The following is a 23,999-nucleotide window of genomic DNA, read 5'->3' as shown; positions in this document are numbered from 1 at the left end:
TTGGTAGTAGTAGTAGTAGTAATTAAAAATCCATTATACATTTTTATTCTTCATTGTGCTGGTCTCTCTTAGGGGTTCAGGGGTGCTTACATGGCTCCCAATCTAATATACTTACATTACTTTTTTCTTTATTTACATGTACTATACTGCTTTGCGTGGCGAACAGAACTAAGCAGTTTACAAGCTAAAGAGAAACCATGAAAAACGGGCGTTTCAGATAGGATAGCAGGGGAAAACAAAAAGCAATCATGCATTTGACAATTCGACATATAAAAAGGGAAACAAGGCGAGGGAAGATTAGGAGGTGTGAATTGGAGGGGGGGGGGAGAATGATGACAGGGAAATTAAAATATATGCAAAATCTTCACCACTACCACCAGGCACTGAAAGCCTGTTTAAAAAGCCAGGCGCTTTTGTCTATAAGAAATTCTCTCAGGTGCAAGTTCTCCAAGTTGGTTAGTGGGAATGAACATGTAATTCAGCATCTACTTTTCACAAAATCATACAATCTGTATCTTCATTTAATAAACTAACTAATACTGCCAATTAATTTACTATACAATAGGGGAAAGGACATCAGAAAACTGGACTGCAGATTTTAATAAAACATACATCTGTCAGTTTCCATCAGTTCTGTTCTCATTCATTGGTCCAAAAACTCCTATTACTTATTTTTTTCTTTTTACTCATGTGCTCTTTCTTGTTTATTCAAACATATATGGCATTAAAAATATCCAGAATTTTAATGTTTCAAGTATGTAAATGTACTCAGCTTTATATTTAATTCCAGACAAAAGGGCCCTGTTTTACCCAATTATAAGGGCTTCTTCAGGGTAGCTAGTACATATTGGAAAAATTTCCTGGACGCTTTCAGCCCCACCAAACGATCATATTGTGTAGTAAATTAATTGGCAGTATTAATTTATTAAATGAAGATACAGATTGTATGATTTTGTGAAAAGTAGATGCTAACTTACAAGTTTGATCTGATTTGGAGAGTCATTATTGGAAGTGATCAGCATCCATCTAGTGTTAGGATTTAGTGGGAATGAACCTCACTCCTAAGCTAGAGCATGTGGAGTATGATTTCAGGCTCTGAAATGTACTGCTCCATGTGGAAAGGGAAGTTTGCAATCAGTGTTAAATGCAGAAGCATGAATGCTCCAGTAGGAGAAAGCTTATGTGTGTATGTTTTTATGCTTAGAATTTCATTTTGAATGCTTAAGGACAACCTGTTGAGCCACTTCATTCCGTACATTTTAAGACCTGACAGTGTTTGAGAAGTAAAATAAAAGCACTATTTGTTGTTGTTTTTAGGATAAGACTCATCATGGAAATTGTCTCAAGAGATTTAGGGGTAAATATTCAGCTAGTAGCAGTCATGTCCAGGCACAGACATTGAATATCTAGGTCAGGGGTGGGCAACTCCGGTCCTCGAGGGCTGGAATCCAGTCAGGTTTTCAGGATTTCCCCAATGAATATGCATGAGATCTATTTGCATGCACTGCTATAAATGCATATTCATTGGGGAAATCCTGAAAACCTGACTGGATTCCAGCCCTCAAGGATCGGAGTTGCCCACCCCTGACCTAGATATTCAATGTCTGTGCCTGGACATGACTGCTACCAGCTGAATATTTACCCCTAAATCTCTTGAGACAGTTTCCATGATGTCCAGGCACAGACATTGAATATCTAGGTTTATTGTTTATTAAAATTTGATATACCACTAAGATTGTGCAAGCAAATCTTAGTGGCTTACAATAAAACTGATAAAATACACATAGTAAGGTACTCCATTTCTGTTTAAAGGAAAGTACACTCATTCTCTATTACAGGGGTGTCAAAGTCCCTCCTCGAGGACCGTAATCCAGTCGGGTTTTCAGGATTTCCCCAATGAATATGCATGAGATCTATTAGCATACAATGAAAACAGTACATGCAAATAGATCTCATGCATATTCATTGGGGAAATCCTGAAAACCCGACTGGATTGCGGCCCTCGAGGAGGAACTTTGACTTAGGAGAAGCTGAGAAACTCTAAACAGGATCCAGCGGCTGGCCGCTGATAGTAGCTTACCCACGTGACTGCTAAGAAGTTTACTTTGGATCAAGGGGGACTTTGGGTCAAGATAAGTCAAAAGTAGGTTTGAACAAGAAAATTTTTAATCCTGACCTAAATTCTCGGTAAAAGGTGTTTGCACAGAGTGGGAATAGGATGGCATTCCATAGGGAAGGGGCAGGGTAGAAAAAACTGACCTGCATGCTGACTCTTAGTTTGCCTGGGCTAGAGGTGGAATTAATAAGGAATGATTGTTAATTGATCTTAAACAACTTGAGGGAGTATACAGGATCGTAAGAAAGGATAAATAGGCCAGAATACCATCGTGAAGTGCTTTGTACGAGTTGATGTGAGAATTTTAAATGTAATCCTAGACTTGATAGGGAGCTTGTGTAGTTGTTTCAAAAAAGGAGTGATGTGATCATGTCATTTAGTATTATAAATCAGTTGGGTGGAAGTGTTTTGTAAAAGTTTCAGTCTATTGAGACAAGAGCTGGGAAGACCGGCCTAAATTGCATTACAATAGTCATATTGTGAAGTAATTTCTTATGTGGTTAAATTTGATACTCGGCACTTAACCAGATAAAACTGTAGACCACCTCGGATGGATCGCTTCATAAAGGCAGTTAATAAATCCCAATAAATAAAGTAAAAAAGATAGGACCAAGGTTTTAGTGGTCTGATTTGTGCCAGCTCTGTTCCCGAACTGTCCACAAAATAGCTAGCTTTTGTTTTAGCAGTTTGTGCTGATATTCTGAGGTGATAACTAGTAAAGTGCAAGCAATTTAACTCTCCTGGCTGGTTAAATCATTTGAATATTAACCCATTCATTTTGTTTGTCATTTAATCTGCAGCTAGTCCTATCTGTTCTGTGTACAGAGTCCAAAACCAAAGAAAAAAGACCACAGAGTATTAAAGGTTTTATTTGAATAGAATGAAAGATTTGGAAAGAGGCTTTTCCATTATGGTTTTGAAAAAAAGAGATCAACCTGCATTTAATAGCATTAAGGTGCTTCATAGGAACTTAGACTACCATAACAGCTGAGGCTTATAAAGACCATCCAGCCGTCTGGTTTACTTCCTGTTGCAATACTGCCACACTTGATCACTGGCTTTCCCTTAACATCTTGGCTACATAGGGATCCTCTGTGCTTATTCCAGGCTTTCTTGAACTCTAATGTTTTTCCCTGCACCACCTCCCCTGGGAGACTGTTCATTCGCCAACCTGTCTGATTTTACTAATAGGTCTTAAAGGGGAAGGAAGAACCTGATTCACTGTGAAAGCCCAGTTGATGAGCAATACTGGCAAACTGCAGTGGTTGATTCATGTGAGATGTTGGTATGGACTTGTCTCTGCTATTGCAGAATAGACAAATGGCCTTATGCAGATACTTCATTCAAGTCTGGCAGATTGTGGTGGCTCCCTCCCTCCCTGTGAGCCACTTTTTTAAGTCCCTATGAGTCAGAACTTGTTGTGGAATGATAGATATTGTTAATTAGTTACTACTACTATTTATGATTTATATAGCGCTACCAGACGCATGCAACGCTATACATTAAACATGCAAGAGATGGTCCCTGCTTGAAAGAGCTTACAATCTAAATATGACAGACACGCAGGACAAAAAGGGTGAATCTATACACGCTGCTCAGGTAGGGAGTTACAAAGGGAATGATGGGGTGGATAAGGTAGGGGACTATAGAGGGAATGACAAATAGATGTGGGTGCTTTATAAGTGGGTTGGGTAAGGACTTAAAATGCAGCTTCAAAAAAGTGGCCTTTCAGCATGAATTTGAATAACACCAGAGAATGAGCCCGATGTACTGAGTCAGGCAGATTGTTCCAGGCATACAGCATAGGAAGATAGAAGAGTCGGGAGTTGGCAGTAGAGGGGAAGCATTCAGACAAGAGAGACTTACCCGATGAACATAGTTCCCGGGGAGGAGTATAGGGAGAGATAGGAGAGATAATGAGGAGCTGCAAAGTGACATCATAGTACAATTTAGTTACTCTAAAGACAGAGTTTTTGTAGTGTTATGGTAGGAAGGTCTTCAGTTATGATACTAAACAAAGAAAATATTAATTTTGTGTTAGGAAGTACTTCTGGGTCTTCACTGCTGTGGAATTGTCAAACTGTAGGGAAAAGAAGTTCTTGAGAAATAGAAGTGGGCTAGAGGCAGGTCAGAGTCAGTCCAGAGGAAGGCTACTAAAATGGTCGGTGGTCTTCATCATAAGACATATGGGGAAAGACTTAAAGATTTCAATATTTATGCTTTGGAGGAAAGGAGAGATATGATAGACGTTTAAATACCTACTTGGCATAAATGCATAAATGTGCATGAGCCGAGTCTCCCCTTTCAATTGAAAGGAAGCTCTGGAATTAGAGGGTATAGGATGAAGTTAAGAGGAAATACATGGAATAGTTTCTTGGTAGAGGTGGTGGAGACAAAAGATGTGTCTGAATTCAAGAAAGCGTGGGACAGGCACATTGGGATCTCTTAGAGAGAGGAAGAGATGGTGGATTCTGCAGATGGACAGACTGGAAGGGCCATTTGACCTTTAACTGCCATCATGTTTCTATGACTTTTGAAGATGACATTTCAGGAGATGTGTGGGGTTTTTTTCAGTTTTTATTTATTTTTCTGTAAGCCCCTTTTTTTATCCGGCTATTGGGAAGTAGCCACACAAATGCTTTTTCAAGGATGGCAAGTAGGTGCTATATCCCACCTTCCCTATCATCAGTGCCATTTTTTGTCTCCCATCAGTCTTGGAGAGATGGAGCCTCAGCCATGACTTGGGAGCCTTATGCTTGTCGGGTTAGCACTAATTTATCATTAAAAGAACCTCAGATTACTCACAGCTTTGTGTTGGTTTATCTAATAGGAATCGTTCTGGCGAATCCCAGCCAAGCTAAGTCCAGAGCAGCTGCGCAAGATGGCTGCCTCAATTGTCCTGGGGAATACAGATGGAGAGGAAAAGGAAGATGGCAGGGAAAAAATTTCAGAGGCAGGAAAAGTTGCTGAGGAAAAGAACCCTTGTCTGGAGCTGAAGGCTGAAGTAATCGGGACCCTCTTACAAGCCAAGAAGAAACAGCAGCCAGGACACCTGGCGTCAAACAATGAGAAACTTACAGAAGAGGGTTTGTATATTTTCTGTGTTCTGAAGTTGATTTGCTTTGTCCCATTCACTTGCCTCCTGTGTTCCAAAGGTGAACTAGAATTGAGGGACCTTATATGAGATGACAAAGGCACCTAAAAGAAAAACATATTCCAATAAGGAACTCCGTAGTGAGCAGTAGGGAGCTGGGAAATTATGATGGGAAAACCAAAATCATTTGCTGTCTAGTTACCTCAGTTTCTTGGAATACATAAAGTTCAGGGATTAGGTAGAGAAATGCAAAAGAAAGGTGAAGTGGAGAGGGGTAGCCTAATGGTTAGTACAGTGACCTGAGGCTTGCGCAGAGTTCTCTTGGATTGTTGAGTGCCAGCTGGACGTCTTCCAGAGACTCTTCTGGAATTACATGTTTTATGGTTTCTATTTCCATTTGGTTCTACTTACACCTAGTATGATTTGCAGCTAGGACCCCTGAGGAAGGAGTGTTTCTTCAAAACACTGACCGTGTCGGGTCCCAGTGTTCCACAAATGACCATTATTTGGAAAACATTTGTTGACCAGTTCAAGTGTGCTAATGTTTTTAAGAGTTTATATGGGATTTTTTTCCCCCACTGTTTCCTCTTTCTTTTAACTCGCATAGTCTTCAGTCTACTAGGAATATACATAAATTTAAATTAGAATTTCCGTCTGTTAGAGGGATTCAAACTTTAGGTAAATTCTCACGTTCTTTGGCATATAAAATGGTGAAAGCTTGTAATGATCTTCCCTCAATTATTAGAACTTCTTTATCTTTGACCCATTTCAGAAAAATTCTGAAAATGTATCTGTTTAAGAAATTCCTAATAGATAGTTGAAAGAATTACTGTTTCATTAATGTATTATTAACTTAGTTTGTTAACTAGGTCAAGTCCCCTTGGGGAATGATCCAGTATATAAGACTGAAGATTAGATTAGATTAATAAAATTCCTGATTTCAGTATCCTATACAATTTGTATCCTAATTACCTCTTGCCCGACCTCTGTCGATATTGATTTGTCCTCCATTTGAGCCCTTGAGCTCATGCACGATGAAAGACCTTATTTTGAAGGCAATGTTTCTTGTAGCCATTACTTCAGCAAGACGTGTGTCAGAGTTGCAAGCCTTTTCCTATCAGGCTCTCTTCTTGGAGTTTTCTAGGGAATGTGTAGTGTTGCAACCTGTTCCTTCTTTTCTCCCTAAGGTCCTTTTTTCCTTTCATGTGAATCAGACAGTTTCCCTCCCAGTCTTGGGTAGTTGGGAGCAAAAAGTTACTTAATTTGGATGTCCGCAGAGTTCTTTGCGTCTATGTGAAAAGGACTCGAGATTTCCGGCAGACGAATCATCTTTTTTTCCCTGCTGGCAGGCAGGCAGGCAGGCATAAGGGGGAAGGTGCTTCTAAGGCTTCCATTGTGCTCTGGATCAAGGAAGCTATTGCTAAGGCTTATCTTTTTCAGAAGAAGTCAGTCCCCGAGTTTCTCGAGGCTCTTTCCACATGAGGACAGGCAGCTTCCTGTACAGAGTGTTTTCTTGTGCCCCCAGTGGACATCTGTAAGGCTGCAGTTTGGTTGTCTGCATTCCTTTGTGTGCCGGGATGACGTTCAAGTGCGTTGGGTTGCTGTTTTTGGCAAGCAGGTTCTTTTTGCGGCCCTGTGAGGTTCCCACCCATGATGGGTACTTCTTTGGTACATCCCATCCATCTGTGCCTGGAGGGATGCTAAAGGAGGAAAAATTTAGATCTTACCTGTAAATTTTCTTTCTTATAGTCCCTCCAGACTGGCACAGAACCTACCCAGTACTTTTTCTCAGTGATCCTAAGAGTCGTTTTTCTCTCGGTGATGCTAAGAATCAATTTTTTATTTTTTTTTTTGTTCTTGTTTCTGTTTATTGGGGAGTGGTGTTATTCCATGGGGAGCAGCAGCATCTGGTTTAGCTAGCAAACTGTGGTTTCCAGTGTTAGTAACCTGTTCTATTCCTTTCTCCAACAATTGAGGTAAAAAAAAAAGTATAGAGGAGTTCCTGTTCTACCAGTTATTAGGTTTATCAGTGTTGCTGCTTGGCTGTTGGTAGACTGTCCTAGGGGGACTGCACAGCCCACTTGTACTACTACTAGAATTCAGTTCTCAGTCTCCACCTACTGGCAGAGAAGCATAACTCCATCTGTCTGTGCCAGTCTGGAGGGACTAAATGAAAGAAAATCAGCAGGTAAGATCTAATTTCTCCTTGCTCCAGATACAAAATAAGTACATGTATATAATATGTAAACCACTTTGATTGTAACCACAGAAAGGTGGTATATCAGATCCCATTTCTTTCCCCTTTCCCTTACCTACTATATGTACAAACAACCTGACAAATGATGATGAGCTAAAGATTCAGAAGCAGCAAAAGGAGTTGAGGCTGGTTGTTATGTTCACCAAGAACTTTGATTCCTTTGTTGGATGGTTGTGAATAGAAGGTGGTTCCAGTGATGACAAGGAGGACAAAGACCTACATTGACAGAATTCACTAATAGCTGGACCTGTTTGGCAGGCTGCAAGTACAGTATTAGCTAGAAGTTCTCTAAATACAAGCTGCACAGGGACTGAGGAACAGCCACATTAGTGTTTTACTTAAAATGCAGTGGTTAGTCATGCGGAGGGATGCTGAGTGTAAACTAATGGTACAAACGAGGAAGAGAAAAATCTGTCCTGGAAAAAGGAATATCTTAGAAGTGGTCACACACTTTGTGGTTGTTCTGTACTATTTTTCAGCCTCTGATCTGAATTGGATAACTGATTTACTGGCATGTAAGATCTTCACTCATGATTAACAAAGAATAGCGTAAGAGAGAGCACTCTGTGTGTGATGTTTTGTGCACCATAGAAATCCTGTCCTTATTTTTCCAGAACTCTGCACAAGACTTGCAGAATAAAAATACATTATTCCTTCTATAGGACTCATAATTACAATGCCAAGTAGTGTCTGTCGTCAGAAATTATTTTCTAAAGTTATACAGTTTCAGAATAATGGCTCCTGGGTGACTACTTCATTTTAGGTTTTGGCATCTGAGGGTAGTGTGTTTTTTTTTTTCCCCAAATCTTTATGATAATTTTAACTTCCTTATCATTCGTGCCAAACTTTTTTCAAACAAGCAGATAGAAATAGAGAAAAGCAGCTCAGACTCCCTTATTGCAGATTGGTACTTCCTTCAAGCTTCAGTTTACCTGTTTCAGAGCTAAGCATTCAAGTTAAAAATCAGTTGAAGACAGTAACAAAAAAATTTGAACTAACCAAAACACTCCACAACCATGCTATAGGTCTGAGCGACTTGGATATTGCCAGAGGATATGGTAAAAGCAGTTAGCGTAGTTGGATTTAAAAAAAGGTTTGAACAAGTTCCTGGAAGAAAAGTCCATAGTCTGCTATTGAGATGGACATGGGGGGAAGCCACTACTTGCCCTAGGATCGGTAGCATCTGGGTTTCTACCAGATATTGTGACCTGAATTGGCCACTGTGGAACTAGGCTACTGGGCTAGATAGACTATTGGTCTGATCCAGTATGACTATTCTTATGTTTTTATATGCATTTTGGTTTTTTTCTTATGAATTCTTCTGCAAAACCTCGAGAATGAACAGGATGCCAATATCTGTAGCCCTGGGACATTGGCATCCTGTGATTAAACTGTAAAATCTACCCTTTGAAGTCTTTTGGCTTTGACATAATGATTAGATATATTATCTCACATGGTTTCATTTTATTCTTTGTTCCAAACTAATGGAATGGGATGTATGATACTGGCACTTCTGATCTGGACACTGGAAGGGCACCTAGAGGGGCAAAGACAGAAACGTTGGTATGCTGTGGCCCACATATGCTACTTTTTCCCATGCAGATCTCAGCTCCAGCGAAAAGGCAGGACCAAGTGCTCTTCAGGTGCTGTTACCACAGGGTGATGGAGCAGCAGGGAATGTATCGAGGTCCAGCAGGATACACAGGAAGCCAGCAGCACAAGCTGAAGAGGCTGCAGCTATTGTGAAGGGAGGTGAGGATGATGCTTCTTTGGAGCCTATCCCCCCGCCATGAGTTTTCAGATGTGAATGCTGACTTGGATAAGGGCAGTGAGGGAGGCCAGCCAGCCAAGAGGAGAGGACCCTATCGACAGCGCAGACACCTGATCCACTTGGCTCAAAGGCTGCTAGGACACAATATTTCCCTTGATGAATTTTGTCAGCAGAAGCTGTAGCTCATGAGGCAAGGCTTGGAAGCCCAAGGGAACAGACGGAAGTCCAGTAGCTGATTTTGCAAAGCAACACAGCCGTCGGCACCCAGATCCAAGGCCTATGGACTAACCTGCGAAACCTCACTGGAACTCAGAGCACTACCCAGCCCCCTGCTTAGCAGTCTTTAACACCCTCCAGCTCCAGCACTAGACTAGTGCAGAGAGGCAAAGCAACTGCAAACAGCACCCTGTGCCAATCCTGGACCCTGGACCACACCATTCATCTTACACACCTCTCAAATGGAACTCAAGATACCTGTGCTGCACAGTGGTCGGAAAGAACACACTGAAGAGGCAGTTTATAGGTTAGCATGTTCTCTTTCATCAGGCATACAGATAATGGTAGTTTTTAAATAGTTTTTTAAATAGTTTTTAAATTTTTGATTTTTAAATGCTTATATTATAGTGCAACAGCAAACAGAAAAACAAGAAAAAGTGATAAAATAGTGACACTTATCTTTTAAGTAAGTTGGCTGTTTGCTGGGCAATAGTGGCTTAATCTTGAGCTAGTGGCCCTAGTAAGTTGGCTGTTTGCTTAAGCTTAAGCCACTATTGCCCAGCAAACAGCCAACTTACTTAAAAGATAAGTGTCACTATTTTATCATTTTTTCTTGTTTTTCTGTTTGCTGTTGCACTATAACATAAGCATTTAAAAATCAAAAATTTAAAAACTATTTAAAAACTACCATTATCTGTATGCCCGATGAAAGAGAACGTGCTAACCTGTAAACTGCCTCTTCAGTGTGTTCTTTCCGACCACTGTGCAGCACAGGTATCTGAGGGCTACAGTTCTTCCTACTAAGTGCCAGCAAGTCCATTTCTTACTCTGCTACTGTATTATTCTGGGACTTGACACCATTGTTTTGTGAGTAGTGAGACACCTCTCAAATGGCCACAATTTCACAGGCATGCACCTGAAGACAAAGACACCACTAACAGTGGGGATGGGGAGTCTGCCAGTGACTCTGAGGATGCAGAAGCTGCCTCCTGTGCTTCAGCACAGTTGAGGGGGTGGTCTGGGAGGGCTCAGAGGGGACTTGGGGGCTGGAGGGGGAAATAGGCAAGGGGCCCTACATGCAGCTCTTACTTGTGGGTGGGTGTGTGGGTTTGGTGGTGGTTTACAACAGAAGGTATGTAGAAATAAAGCTGTTCATTTCACTGAACTTTACTGGAAGTTTGTCTGTATTAAGCGTTGCCTGGCGCGGACCCCCTCCTGGAATGCACCCTGGTCACCTCTGTGACATTGAGACTCTCCTCTGTATCTGGTGGCAGTTGATAGTATTGCTGTGGGGGGGTCTGGGAGTGGTTGCCTTTTTTAGAGGGCAAGGTTATGGAGCATGCAGAAGGCCATGAATATATGAGCAACTTTCTCAGGTCAGTAAAGCAGCTACCCCCCTTCCGAACGGTCAAGACATCTGAAGTGGTTCTTGAGCTGGCCAAAGGTGCACTCAATGATGGCTCTGGTACTTCCATGTCGCCTATTGTATTCCTCCTCTTCAGCATTTTGTGGGTGCTTAATGGGGGTCATTAGCCACACTTGCTGTGGATACCCTCTGTCACCTATGAGAAGATGCTGAAGTGGGAGATTGGTGGGAGTTGCAGGGAGAGAGTGTTGGGAGGATGTTGGGGAGGATAGGGTTCCTGTGGTGCTTATCTAGTAGCCAACTGCCGCTGAACTCCCCTCACTCTACTGTAAATTCCAGAATGCTGCAAGATGTACGCATTATGGGTTGAGCCTGGATATCTGGCACACACATCCACTATTTGCCCCTGAGCATCGTACACAACTTGTAAATTCATGGAATAGAATGCTTTCCTGTTTCTGTAGCTGGCTTTGTTTGCCTGGGGGGAGGGGGATGGTGGTCTGAGTGTGATGTGTATGCAATCTATTACACCTATGACCGAGGGGAAGCATACTATGCTGTAGGATTCACCCATGGTGCTTTGAAGGGCCGGGGGGAGGGTGATGTATTCATGGGTGTGGTTGAGGAAGGCTTCTAGGAACTGGGTGAGGCACTTAGAGATGGCAGGCTAGGTGAGTCCTGTGTTGGCTGCTAGGACTGACTGGAAGCTCCCGGTGCCTAGGAAGATGAGGGAAGCGGTGATCTTTAGGTGAATGGGTATGGAGTTATTCCTGTGGGTATGGGGTTATGCGTGTAGGTGCCTGCAGGAGGGGTGTCAGCTGCTGACATAGTTCCTGTATAGCTGCCCTGTCAAAGTGGTATCTTATCTATACATTGCTGGTCTGTGAGGTCTAGGAAGCAGGAGTGAACCATGAAGACTCTCCTGCGGTGGTGTCTCCAGTGAATCCTTCCTGATCTCTCTCTCTTCTTCTTGCAGCAGAACCTCAGCCACCACCACTGCATTAATTCCAACCATGATATGCTTTCAGAGGTGCAGTCCACTACCTGTCACCACCTGCCAAATGTTCTGTTCCCCTCCCTAGACATACAAACCCCAGGCACTCACTATTCCAGCCATAGCCAACACCATAAGACCTCAGTCAGTCAGCCCACCCCCTCAGACAAACACAGGTGAGAAAATCAGCATTCATTCTGCAGGTCCTGGCACACGATATAGACAGAGATGACCCAGCTACAGATAACAAGGTGAGTAAGATGAAATGGAAGGGAGGTAGAGAGGTGGAGATGCAGGTATCAGGAGGGATGGGGAAGGGGCAGTGGCAGGGGTCTTTGAGGTGTGGGGAGAGAAATGGGTGAGTGAAAGAAGCAGGGCAGGTCACGTACAGGTAGAGACAGAGACAAGCGCACAAATGCTGGCAATGTATCACCCAAAACTGCAGATTCAGACATATGCTCAGCTTTAGCTCTTGAGCAGCACAAGATCGCTAGTGGGTCAAATCACAATTTGGGTATCAGCTTAAGTGCTTTTTGAAGAGGTCTAACTCTAGGCATGTTTCAGTATGCCCATGGCAAAATGCTGTGATTTCCATTATCGTACTTGAATGTCCTGTTCATAAACATGTCCATGGAACGCCTCCATTTTGTACGCCCTATGATAGACATTGTGTGGGGTTGGAAGTCGCTCTTCTCGGCTTTCAATCGGCCCTGGACGTATGTGCTGGTTTGGACATTTCTATTCTGATTATGAATCCCATTGTGTCTATATTTTAGGAACTACCTGGACTGACAGGATTCTCCCAGGCATAGCATCATGAAAGAAGCTTTATTTAAGAACTGGGAGAATCCTCTGTCAGTCCAGCCAGTCAGAGAGCAGCGCGGGGCTGAGCAGGGAGCACGAGATCAGAGGCAGCAGCCCAGAATGGGCCAGGAACGCGGAAAGATCGCTCCTGCCCCATACACCGCTGCAGCGGCGGGGGTTTAAAAGAATTGTTAGTTGGCCGGGATGGGAGATGAGAGGGATCCTTCCTGTCCTGGCCTACATCAAGTCCGGGAGGGGGTCAGATGATGGCCCGAATATAGGATGAGACCCCCATTTTTGGGCCATTTTTTGGCCCAAAAATCTCATCCTATATTCGAGTATGTACAGTACTTCCGTGACTAGGAAGGAAAAAATTTGCTCCGTATCAGTCACCCAACCTAGTTCCTGCGTCAGACTAATCAATCTAGCCATTGCCAACCTCTTCTCTTCAACAAAGTTCATACATATCGACTAATCATTCAGATATGGGTGCACCAACATCCCTTCCTTCCAAAACACAACAATTTGTCTCCTTGAGCTGCTCAGGTTTGCCGTCAACTATTAAAAGTCACATCTGCACTCTTCTCAGATGGAGTTCATACCTTCTCCACCTCTCTAACTCTGGTCTAAAAACTAATTCAGTTGAGTGCTATCAGTTCATAACACTGTTCACCCCTTGGTAGCCCATTTCATGAAAGGCTTATTCCACATGATACCACCTAGCAAGCCTCCACCTGCTGCTTAGGATCTTAATGTCATACTATCTGCTCTCATGAAGTCTCCTTTTGAACCACTTACATGTTACTATCTCAAACTGCTCACTTGGAAAGTTGATTTTCTCATAGCCCTCACCTCTGCACGCCATGTGAGTGAACTTCAAGCTCTTATATATGATCTGCCCTTCACAAGATTCTACCATGACAGAGTAGTGCCTCAAACATCCACAATTCCTGCCTGAACTTGTCTCAGAATTCCACCTCAACCAATTGTAGTTCTGTTTTCTTTCCAACAGTGGCCAACCCAACTTTTTGTGGCTTTTCACCCTAACAGACTCAGAGTTCCTGTTACCAAGAGAACCATCTCCACTTGGCTAATGGACTGTATCTCCTTCATGTATACTCAGGCTGGGCTGATGCTTCAGGGCTGTGTAACAGCCCACAATGTCCGTTCGGTCAAGCAGTTCTGTAAAATCTGTTTACTTTTTGAGTGCCAACTTTCCCTCCCAACCTCTTCTGTTTTGCCAGAATCCTGTTTATATATCCATTATCCTCATCCAGAGTCATGATTCTAGCAGCTTGGGAGACCCACATGTGAGAATATTGTGCCTGCTTGTCCTCAGGGTAGGGACAAAGGTATGTAACTGTTGCAGGTGTTCTCCAAGGTCAACAGGGATATATTCTTACAACCCGCCCATCTTCCTTAGTTGGCTTCTTAGCTTTGTTACTAAAATTATGGTCCCGCAAGCCCACGTTGGGTGGGAAAGCACCGACATACGTGCAGTATGGGCACTATCTAAAGATCAGATAATACTGACCATTTAACCCTACTTTCTGTCTTCTGTCTTTTTTTTTTTTTTAACTTATTATTTATTGAAATTTTCAATATATTACAAGAAACTAACATTCTTGCTAAGGAAATACAGCTGGAATAAATGTTAACACATCACATCACATTTTATAAACAGATATAAAAGTAAAATTCTCGCTTCCTTAGACCACAAAAAAAATAAAGGGGAGTAATGGCAATTATTATTAAGAAGTTAAACACAAAGGAAAAAGAACTAATCAATGAAAGGCTATAACATGCTCTGCATTATAATAAATTTCCACTAAACAACAGCAATTTTCTTTAGCTCCAGAAATGATTTTAGCTGCTCCGGCTGAAAAAAAATATATTTAACCTGAGCAAATTTTACTACACATTTACAAGGGTAAGCCAGTAAAAAGGACGCCCCCAAGTGCCCTGGTCTCCTGTCTCAAAGACAAAAATTGTTTCCTTTTTTCCTGGGTAACCTTAGTTACATCCAGGAATACCCATATCTTTTTACCATAAAACAGTTCTTTTGATAGGCGAAAATAGAGTTTCATAAAGGAATCCAAGTCCTGTTGAAAAATAAATGAAATCAGAAGTATCACTCTCAATGAGGAGTCAGAAATAGACTCTTCCAAAATAGCTGATATGTTGTTAACATCCAATTGCGGTGTATCTGGTTTAATTCCCTCCATTGTTTCCCGAGCTCTAATGGTTTGTGGAAGATAATATATTTTATTTAATGGAGGAATATGGTCTGGTGAATATTTTAAAACTTCCAACAAATATCTCTTGAACATCTCATATGCTGAAATCCCAGGTACTTTGGGGAAATTCAAAATTCTGGCATTAAGTCTGCGATTAAAATTCTCAATGTTTTCTATTTTTCTTTGAAGCATAGTATTATCTTTAATCGCAGCTACTTTAAAGGCTTGTAAGGCTTGAACTTCTGATTGCACATTTACTATAGAGTTTTTCATTTCTGTGTTAGAATGTTCCAAGGTTCTTGAAATATCATCGATTTTACCAGCCAAAGTTTTTACCTCCTCTGAAGTCTTCGAAGCAGCCTCTGATGTTTTAACTGCAGCTTTGTCCAATTTCTGGAGCATTTGCCAAATTGCTGCTAAAGTCACCTCGTTGGAGGGGTTCCTCTCCCCAATGTTGACTCCCATCGGCAGAAGCTCATCTGCCCCGGCTGCTTCCTCCACCGAAATTCCAGGCGTGTCCTCGGCAACACTGGCAATTCCCGCCTCCAGGGCGTTCGAATCCGCCGGACAAGGAGGTGGCTCCGCTTGTGGTGGCGAAAAAGAGATCTCATGCCCCTGTGAGGTAAGACCTTCTTTACCTTTCCCCAGCGTGGGGCTAATTCCGCCAGTCCCAATGCAGATACTGGGCAATAATTGCTCAATCGTCTGCTGTCTAATAGGTGGTATCGGCGTCGAGGAAGAAGGCGCCTTGACCAAACCTTTCCTTTTATGCGGCATAATTGCTCTAGGAAAAAAGACACTAACAGCCATGAGAGCTCAATCTCACAGCTCGGTCAATGCCGCCATCTTAGCCACTGGTCAATGCCGCCCCTGTCTTTTAATCAGTTCTTAATCCACAATTGGATACTGCCCTCCTATCCCTTGACTTTCTAATTTCCTCATGAAGTGGATTCTGAGGCTGAAAAAAAGACATGGACAGAAGCTGGTAGATTGGAGATGGGAATTTACGGTATATGCTCATCTGCCTAAAGTAGTGGAAAACCACAGAGGAATACTACTGGGCACACTGAAAAGACCAGCTGTGTTTATCTGGTTTCATCTAGTATGTCAACAAACAAAAAAGTACTGCAGACAATATGTTCAAGATGCAGGCTATGTTTATTATATCAAATATAAATGCGGTCAATATTACCACCCTTCAAACAAACCTAAGGACCCGACACGGTCCATGTTTCGGTAAACACGCCTTCTTCAGGGGTCCAGGGTTGATAAGGTTTGAATTAAACCGCAATATAAAATGATAGTAAACATAGGTCTGTGAGAACCTGTGTGGAAAAATTGTGCACCAACACACTTGACAAAAAAACTTCCACTGATGTATTTGCAGCACTGTAGATGGACAGCCATATTTCCTGAGTCTGATACATGTTTACTTGCATTGCAGAAGAAGAGGTGGCTGAAGAGCAGTTGTGGCAGAAGAGACCCATTGAGTCAGATTCAGACTCAGAGAGGTAGATATATTTGATTTATCTTAACTTGTTTCCCCACCTAGCTTTGAAAATACTGAGGTGAATATTTACTCCAATTTTCAGCCAGTCTGTTTAACTCTGAACACTGAAAATGCCAGCTTAGCTATTTATGAATAACTTATCTATATAAACTTATTCCTGCCTTTTCTACATTGACAAGAAGGCAAAAGTTATATGGATAGCAGCTGAATTTTGCCAGCTTCCATAACATTTTGCTTCACACCCAGCTAGCCTGCCTTAATCTGCCCCAAACACAGCACCATTTTGGACAGAAGAATTTTGGCCATATATTGACCTATGCTTAAAAGCACAGGGAATTGTAGGGACTTTTAAATGTTGCTCTTGTGATCCTGGCCAAGTCACTTAATCCTCCACTGCCCCAGGTACATTAGATAAGATTGTGAATCCACTGGAACAGACAGGGAAAATGCTTTAAGTACCTGAATGTAAACCACTTTCTGTTACGTCCCCTCTGGATTCTGTACAGTAGGTGTCTCATCTCAACCTGAAAACCGGGTTTTGCAGAAATCCACTCTCTTCTCTTCTGCTTCTCTCACTTGGCTGAGGAACACAGCCCCCTACAGTTTTCATTTCTGCTTCTTTTCATATTTTTTCCGCTTAGTTTGTCTTTTTCGGTGGCTTTAGTGCCTTGAGTCCCTTTTGGAGGGGTTCTCTGACTGGGAAAGGACACAGTTTCCGTGGAGCCGGACTTTTGCTCCATAGGGCAAGCTTCGGGTAGACTTGTGGAGCCAGCCTGCTGTGTGCTGCCTTTGGAGCTTAGGATTCGTTCCCCTAGGAGTGTGCTTGCCTTTTGACCCTGTCACAGGTTTAAGCTTAGGCTGGATGCGCCCTGAGTAACAGCCCTTGGGGTATTAGGGTGCAGCCTGGATTTTCCTGCCCCCAGTTGCGTGAGGAGGTTCTGTAGGGATGGAGGTTTTGGTTGGGGTCCATCTAACTGGCAGCCCGAAGATCCCAAAAATTGAGCTGTTTGGTGAATCTCTGAGGCAGAAAATCCTTTCCCGTCACTTCAGTTGCACAGACAGAGCTGACAGGCAGACACTGTGGAAACTGTAAGTAAAGCCCCATTACTTCCTATGGGAGAATCGGGGGGGTGGGGGGGGAGAATCTGAAAACAAGGTTTTCAATGCTTTCTGGGGTTAGGGGTCAGGTCTCCCACCTCCAAAAACCCCAAATTGCAAATTTTTGACTTTCTGTACAGTCTCCACTAGGCGTTTTAGCCATGAATTTTCTGGCAGCCATCTTGGATTTTTAGCAATCTATTTTTAAACTTCTCTTTTCTACTTCACAACCCCTCAATTTCATTGAAAATCATTAGGGATGGACTCCTCCATCAACATAGATGTGAATTCATGTGTGGATTGCTCTGGATTACTGGCAGAGGAGTGTCTTTGTACTGTGTGCCAAAAAGCATGAGGGAAGAGGGCAGGAGTTTTGGGCCTCACCTCCTCAGGGTCTTCCCATCTCAGACATTGGACTATTTTGGAGTTTGGTTCAACATGTTCCAAGGCTGTGTTTTTCTTCCCAAGCCATGCAAGCAAAAGCTCCGGAAACAAATCAAGGATCTCTTGGAGATCCTTAGTCCCACTGCTTAACAGTATCTGCAGGTCCTGAAGTCAATGGCGGCCTCCCTGGAGGTTGTGCTCTGGACCCAAGTGCCCTTGGTATGCAGATCAGCAAGACAAGAAGCTCAAGCTCCCTTGTCATCGCAGCCTTCTCAGTCAGGGACCGGTTCCTCTGGAGAACCCCCAGCACGTTGGTCTTGCAGCATGGCTTTTGAGCGCAAGGCCTTGACTCAGAGTAGCTACTCTGACTTGGTCATTGCCACTGTTTGGAAGTCCAAGAAGCTATCTACTATGGCGGTTTACACCAAGGCTTGGAAAGCTCTCAAGCAGTATTGTGCCAAAGACCAGGTGGAGCTGTTGCAGGCTCCTATTCCAGTAGTTTTAGCCTTCCTGCAGGCCGGTTTAGACAAGGGCCTAGCAGTAGCTTCCCTCAAGGTATAGGTGGCAGGCCTTTCTTGTTTCAGAACGTACAATGTTAGTTCTTCGCTTACAGTTCATCCATATGTGAGTAGATTTCTCAGGGGGTGCTTTGCTTACAGCCTCCCCGCATCAACCTTTTCCTGTGTGAAATCTCAATATTGTGTTGGAAAGGCCTTGCTGAGCCTCCTTCTGAGCCATTCAAGGAGGCATCTATTCTGGACTTTGCGGTCAAGATGGCATTCCTCGGGGCAATTCTCTCAGCACAGTGTATTTCGGAGCTGCATGCCTCCTCTTGTAGGGAATCCTTTCTTCAGGTCAAAGAGGCAGGAGTAACTCTCCGTACATTTCCTTCCTTCCTTTTGAATCTAATCTAATCTAATCCTTGGCTTTATATACCGAGACTTCAATCCAGGAAACTTCGTCTCGGTTTACAGTAGTTAGCTTAGGCTAATAAGGACCGAAGGGAAAGGAGAAAAAAAAAATATGAGAGGAAATTAATTACCAAAGTGCTTAGTTAACAGAATAGATTTCAAAGACTTACATTTAAACTGGATTCTGAAATACACAGGAAGCCAACAAAGACTATGAAGCAATGGTGTCACATGATCAAACTTGTGCTTCCTGAAAATCAGTCTGGCAGCTGTATTCTGGACCAGTTGCAGTTTAGAAAGACAAGTTTTTGTAATGCTAAGATAAATGACATTACAATAGTCAAGATGAGATAAAATAATTGACTGAACTAGAATAGAGAAGTGGTGTTGATGAAAGAGGTGTCTTACCTTCCTCAACATACGCAAATTGAAAAAGTGGTTTGGGAGTCCATGTAAACGAAGTTCATCTACTTGTTTTTCATTTCACAGGGGTCAGAAAAGAAGGATAGGCTTTTGAGGAAACTAGACTTGCGCAGAGTTTTGCTGCACTACTTAGAAAGGACCAATGACTTACGTCGCTCTGACCATCTGTTTGTCCTGACTAGCCAGTCCAGGTGGGGCAGGCCTGTGTCTAAGACCTCTATTGCCTGAAGAATCCGCATGGCCATTTCGTCAACTTAACATTGGCTGCGACAACCAACCGCCGGTTTCACTCGAAGCCCTCTCGACTAGAGATGTCACCGTTTTGTGGGCAGAGTTTTGAGCAATTAATCCAGCTGAAATTTGTAGAGCAGCCACATGATTTTCACTTCATACCTTTACCAGATTTTACAGAGTGGATGTGGCGGTTCAATCAGATGCCACATTTGGGGCCTTGGTGTTGCGGACAGGCTCTTTTTTCCAACCCTAGACATTGCCATTCCTTTGGTTTGTCACCTACTGTAAGGAATCCAGAGGGGACGTAACAGAATGGAAGACTAGGTTCTTACCTTTGATAATCTTTCTGTTAGTCCCCAGAGGATTCTGTACAGCTCACCCTCTGTTGACTGTTTATTTTATCACCTGTTTATTTCTGCCTTGGATGTTTCTCTTTTCAGGCCTCGGTATCTTCCAGCCAGCAGACAAGGATATGTGGGTACATATCTCTACCGAAGACATGTTTCCAGTTTGTACTTGTTGTATACAGCAGGTTGGGGCTGGAGGGAAATTTGATCGTAAAGGGGTCGCAAACCGATCGGTACACGATCGGTTTGTTTTGCAAATCTAGCTCTTTGTGTCTATGCTTTATTCCAGTTTTATTTGGTCGCTTTGGGATGTTACTTCAGGGGGCTCTGTGTTTGCCAAGTGGGAGGAACAGAAGAGAAAAGTGTGTGAATTTCTGCAAAACCTGGTTGGCAAGATGAAATGAGACACCTACTGTTCAGAATCCTCCAGAGACTAACAGAACAAAGATTATGAAAGGTAAGAATCTAATCTTCAGTGAGTATGGTTATAAAACTACAACTACTGTGGCAAATTGTTACCTGTTAATTATATATTATGTATGTCAACCTGTAACCTCTTCTGAGTTCTTTGGGGAGAATGGGATAGAAAACAAATAAAATAAGTAAATGAATAGGCAGTATACAAGTCCCATATTTCTATTTCTGTTTTATGCTGGGAAGAGGAAGGAGGTAGACTTGGAATGATTTTGAATTTTAACCTGAAACTAATGTTAACAGCTGTTTTGTATTGGGGTTTTTTGTGTGTGCATGTGTTTTTTAATGTATTCTAGGGAGGAAGGTGTCCAATCAAAGCCTGCCTTGAAAAGGATTAAAGTCGTAGACAGCGAGGATGAGGAGGGAGACAGCAAAGGTTTGTATCCTATGCTTCATGTTCCATCGGGGTTGTGAATCCATAAGAAGAGGGTTTCAAAAAAGGCTTTGGGAGAATACCACAGATTGTTAACTAAGCCTCTAGGTGAGAGAGGAAGATTACTGAAGTCATTTCTTTGATTGCTATTGGAAGCAGTATGATTTTGCAAGAGGTGATCAACAATTCAAATTATCTCTTCCTTCCAAAAAAGGGATTAAGGGAGTTAAGTTTTTCAGTCACTCTCTGATTTTTAAGCTATCTCAACTGTGAAATGACTTTCCACTTCTTTTCGCAAATCCTTAAAAACTACTTTATTTGCTAAACACTTTGAAAATTAGCTTTACCAAACAGTCTTATTCTTTTCTGGTTTTTTATTCGATAACTTAACTATTGTAAACCGAATTGAGCTTTCCTTGAATGATGACTCTGTATATAAAGTCAAGCATTAGATTAGCCAGGCCCTGTATGGTACCAGATTTTGAGTGCTGAAGTACACAGGCTAATGAGTCTCTTTCCCTTGCAGAGATAATGGAGCAGAATCAGGACTCTGAGGGGAGCATGAGACCCAGCAAGAGGAGGTATTCCCAGATAGATGAAGATGAGGACTAATGGAGTATCTGATAGACCCCCCCCCTCCCCTCCTCTTTTGTCTGCCACCTCTGACCAGTTGCAAGGCAGTTGCGCCTGTGAAGTTATGGCTGGAAAGGGGTTGCAGTAGGTGGGAGAGAGGAAAGGAGATTTTGAACAGTTTGTGGGTGAAATATTTTCTGACATCCATTCAGGTGCTGATATTTCACAAACGAAAGTAAAGTGCTGCTGTTCATGTATACCTTTCCCTCTGCTTCCCCTGGCTTAGAATTTCCTTTGGTGAGATATGAGCAAGAAACAGCAATCCAGTTACGTGCCTCTGCAGAGCTAATCAAGAGCAATAAATCTCTACCTCCACTGATTTATTCCCATGCTAAAACAATTAAAAGTTTTACCGCTTTTATTTAAAGAGGCTACCTTTTTAGTGCACATCTATGTTTTGTTTTTTATATTTTGTGAGCACAAAGGGAGTAGGAGGAATACTATTCTAAGGTTCCAGAGCGAGTGATTTTCTTAGCTATCTGAAGAAAGAAGAGCCCAATTAGGGGGCAGTTCTTTAGCAATAGGCACGAACAGTTATGTGCCTGTTATGGGCATATGTGTGCACAGTTTTGTAACTATGCACGTAGACCCATATTCTGTAAACAGTGCTGTAAGTTAGGCGTCGGTAAGCACCTCACTTAATTGCTTTAAATGGCTTTAATCAGCATGGTAATTTATCACTTTATTTAAAACCAATGAAAATCTTGTTTAATAAAACCCAACCAGGCCCCTATTTGGGATAAACATCAGAATCTCGCCAGGGTCAAGTAGGCGTGGTTAGGGAGGTGGCCTTAGGCACTGCTAGGCCTGATTCTCAAAAAAAACTTAGGCGCCAGTAACGTAGGCCTTTAAAACCCTGGCTTACATTACCACTGCCTAAGATGTTTTTTTAGGCACCGCTAGCCGTGATTCTGTTAACAGCACCTAAGCATGATTGACTTGAGGCTGGCGTTGTTTTTCAAAGTGCTGTCCAATTTAAGCGCTATTAAAAGAAACCAGTCCTTAATGCGTATTAAGGTATGCACATGGGTGGAGCCTAAGTGGGACACCCAAATATACATATATTACGTGCTTATCGCTGACATTCAGGCAGCAAGGTTTTACAGCAGCTCTGTGACTGGCACCTAAATTATAGATGCATATCTAACCTTTTAGTACTCTATAAGGAACGTAGGCATCTTATCTAGATGCACCCTGTGACAAAATTGTCCTGAAAGCTGAGATCGATCTTTAAGATATTTATATATATTTTTATTCTTCATATTGTGTTTTCTTAATGAATGCTACATGTGTGAATGAACCACATATCCCTATCTAGTGGAGCAGGGTGAGGAGCATGAACCTGGTGTTGCGGTCAGTTGCCCTACACAGTGGGGAAAGTGATTTCTCAGCAACATGCAGCACAACACAGATAGAAGAAATACAGCTGAGGCCAACACAGAATGCTTGCTCAGCGGAGTGCCTTGAAGGACCAGAGGTTCTACACTGAATTAATAATGCCTTAAGTTTGCCTTCTACAGCTGAGTTTCTTGTTGTGCAACCCATATTACATGTCACTTTCTGTAGAAGAAAGGGTTGGATGGGCACTTATGCTTGTCTCTTGTAAAATACATGAATAAGTGCGCACACACAAAAATTACTCCTGCCTTAGAGCACGTATCACTTTTGAGGCATTTTTATAAAGGAACATACACACATTATGCCTTCTCAATATGGGCAATCAAATTAATCAATATGCACCTGTATTATTAGAAAAAGTCCTCACTCTCAATAGTATGTAGATAGGGTTCAATAGATCACCATCCCTAGGGACCCAATCTCCAATGTTGAGTTCCCGATCCTCAGAGACAACACACTGGGGTCAAGGCAATCATTTCCCCAATGATTAACATGTCGCTTCGTCATAGGATCCAATCTTATATTATAAATACTTATAAATATATTTTAAATTCATGGGATTAATACCCTTTAATGAAAATGATTTCATAAAGTTTTATAACTAAAGTTTTCAAATAACAGTTGTACTTAGCTTTATTTGTGGTCAGTTTTGGGATAGCTCTGTCAACATGTTTCACTGTAACGTTTTTTTCAAGACAGCAAATCCGCTTAGTTTAACCGCCATAACTATTGACCACTCTTCTACTAAGGGGATTTGCTGTCTAAAAAAATGTTACGGCGAAACATGTTAAAATAGAGCTATCCCAAAACTGACCACGAATAAAGCTAAGTACAATTGTTATTTGAAAACTTTAGTTATAAAACTTTATGAAATCATTTTCATTAAAGGGTATTAATCCCATGAATTTAAAATATATTTATAAGTATTTATAATATAAGATTGGATCCTATGACGAAGCGACATGTTAATCATTGGGGAAATGATGGCCTTGACCCCAGTGTGTTGTCTCTGAGGATCGGGAACTCAACATTGGAGATTGGGTCCCTAGGGATGGTGATCTATTGGACCCTATCTACATACTATTCTTAATATAGGCAACATATGCACCCGTTTGCCACAGCCTAGCCTGTTTTAAACTTACCCTCTAACGGTGCAACATCCCAAACAAGTATTGATACATAATAAGGATGGGCCTTATGTTATCTGAAGCCCAGGTTACATTGCACAGGAATAAACTCAACACCCCAACCCCCACCCCCAACTAAGTAGGCGATGTATTCCTTTGGCAGACATATGTTTGCAGTTTGGTCGCCTGTAGCTTTTTAGAAGGTTTCTGCAAGTGTTTAGACACTTGGATA

General features: G+C 42.2%; 1 protein-coding gene across 4 annotated transcripts in view; it reads left to right on the top strand.

The window, feature by feature from the left end:
• The window catches only part of TIMELESS (timeless circadian regulator), a 154,843-nt gene extending 131,999 nt beyond the window's left edge, over positions 1–22,844 (top strand). Inside the window, exons 28-31 of one of the 4 annotated variants that reach the window (XM_033937322.1) lie at positions 4,947–5,202; positions 16,300–16,366; positions 20,533–20,612; positions 21,136–22,844. In XM_033937322.1, the coding sequence (XP_033793213.1) occupies positions 4,947–5,202; positions 16,300–16,366; positions 20,533–20,612; positions 21,136–21,221 (489 nt within the window). In that variant the 3' untranslated portion in view covers positions 21,222–22,844. Of the gene's footprint in view, positions 1–4,946; positions 5,203–9,069; positions 9,220–13,862; positions 13,919–16,299; positions 16,367–20,502; positions 20,613–21,135 lie in introns of those variants that run through there. The other 3 variants (XM_033937321.1, XM_033937325.1, XM_033937323.1) reach the window with 3 other exon arrangements.
• Positions 22,845–23,999: the final 1,155 nt, after the last annotated feature.

The sequence above is a fragment of the Geotrypetes seraphini genome, chromosome 3, assembly GCF_902459505.1.
Source record: "Geotrypetes seraphini chromosome 3, aGeoSer1.1, whole genome shotgun sequence".
Classification (NCBI taxonomy): domain Eukaryota; kingdom Metazoa; phylum Chordata; class Amphibia; order Gymnophiona; family Dermophiidae; genus Geotrypetes; species Geotrypetes seraphini.
Note: the sequence above shows the minus strand (reverse complement) of the source record. Positions and strands in the feature narration are given on the sequence as shown.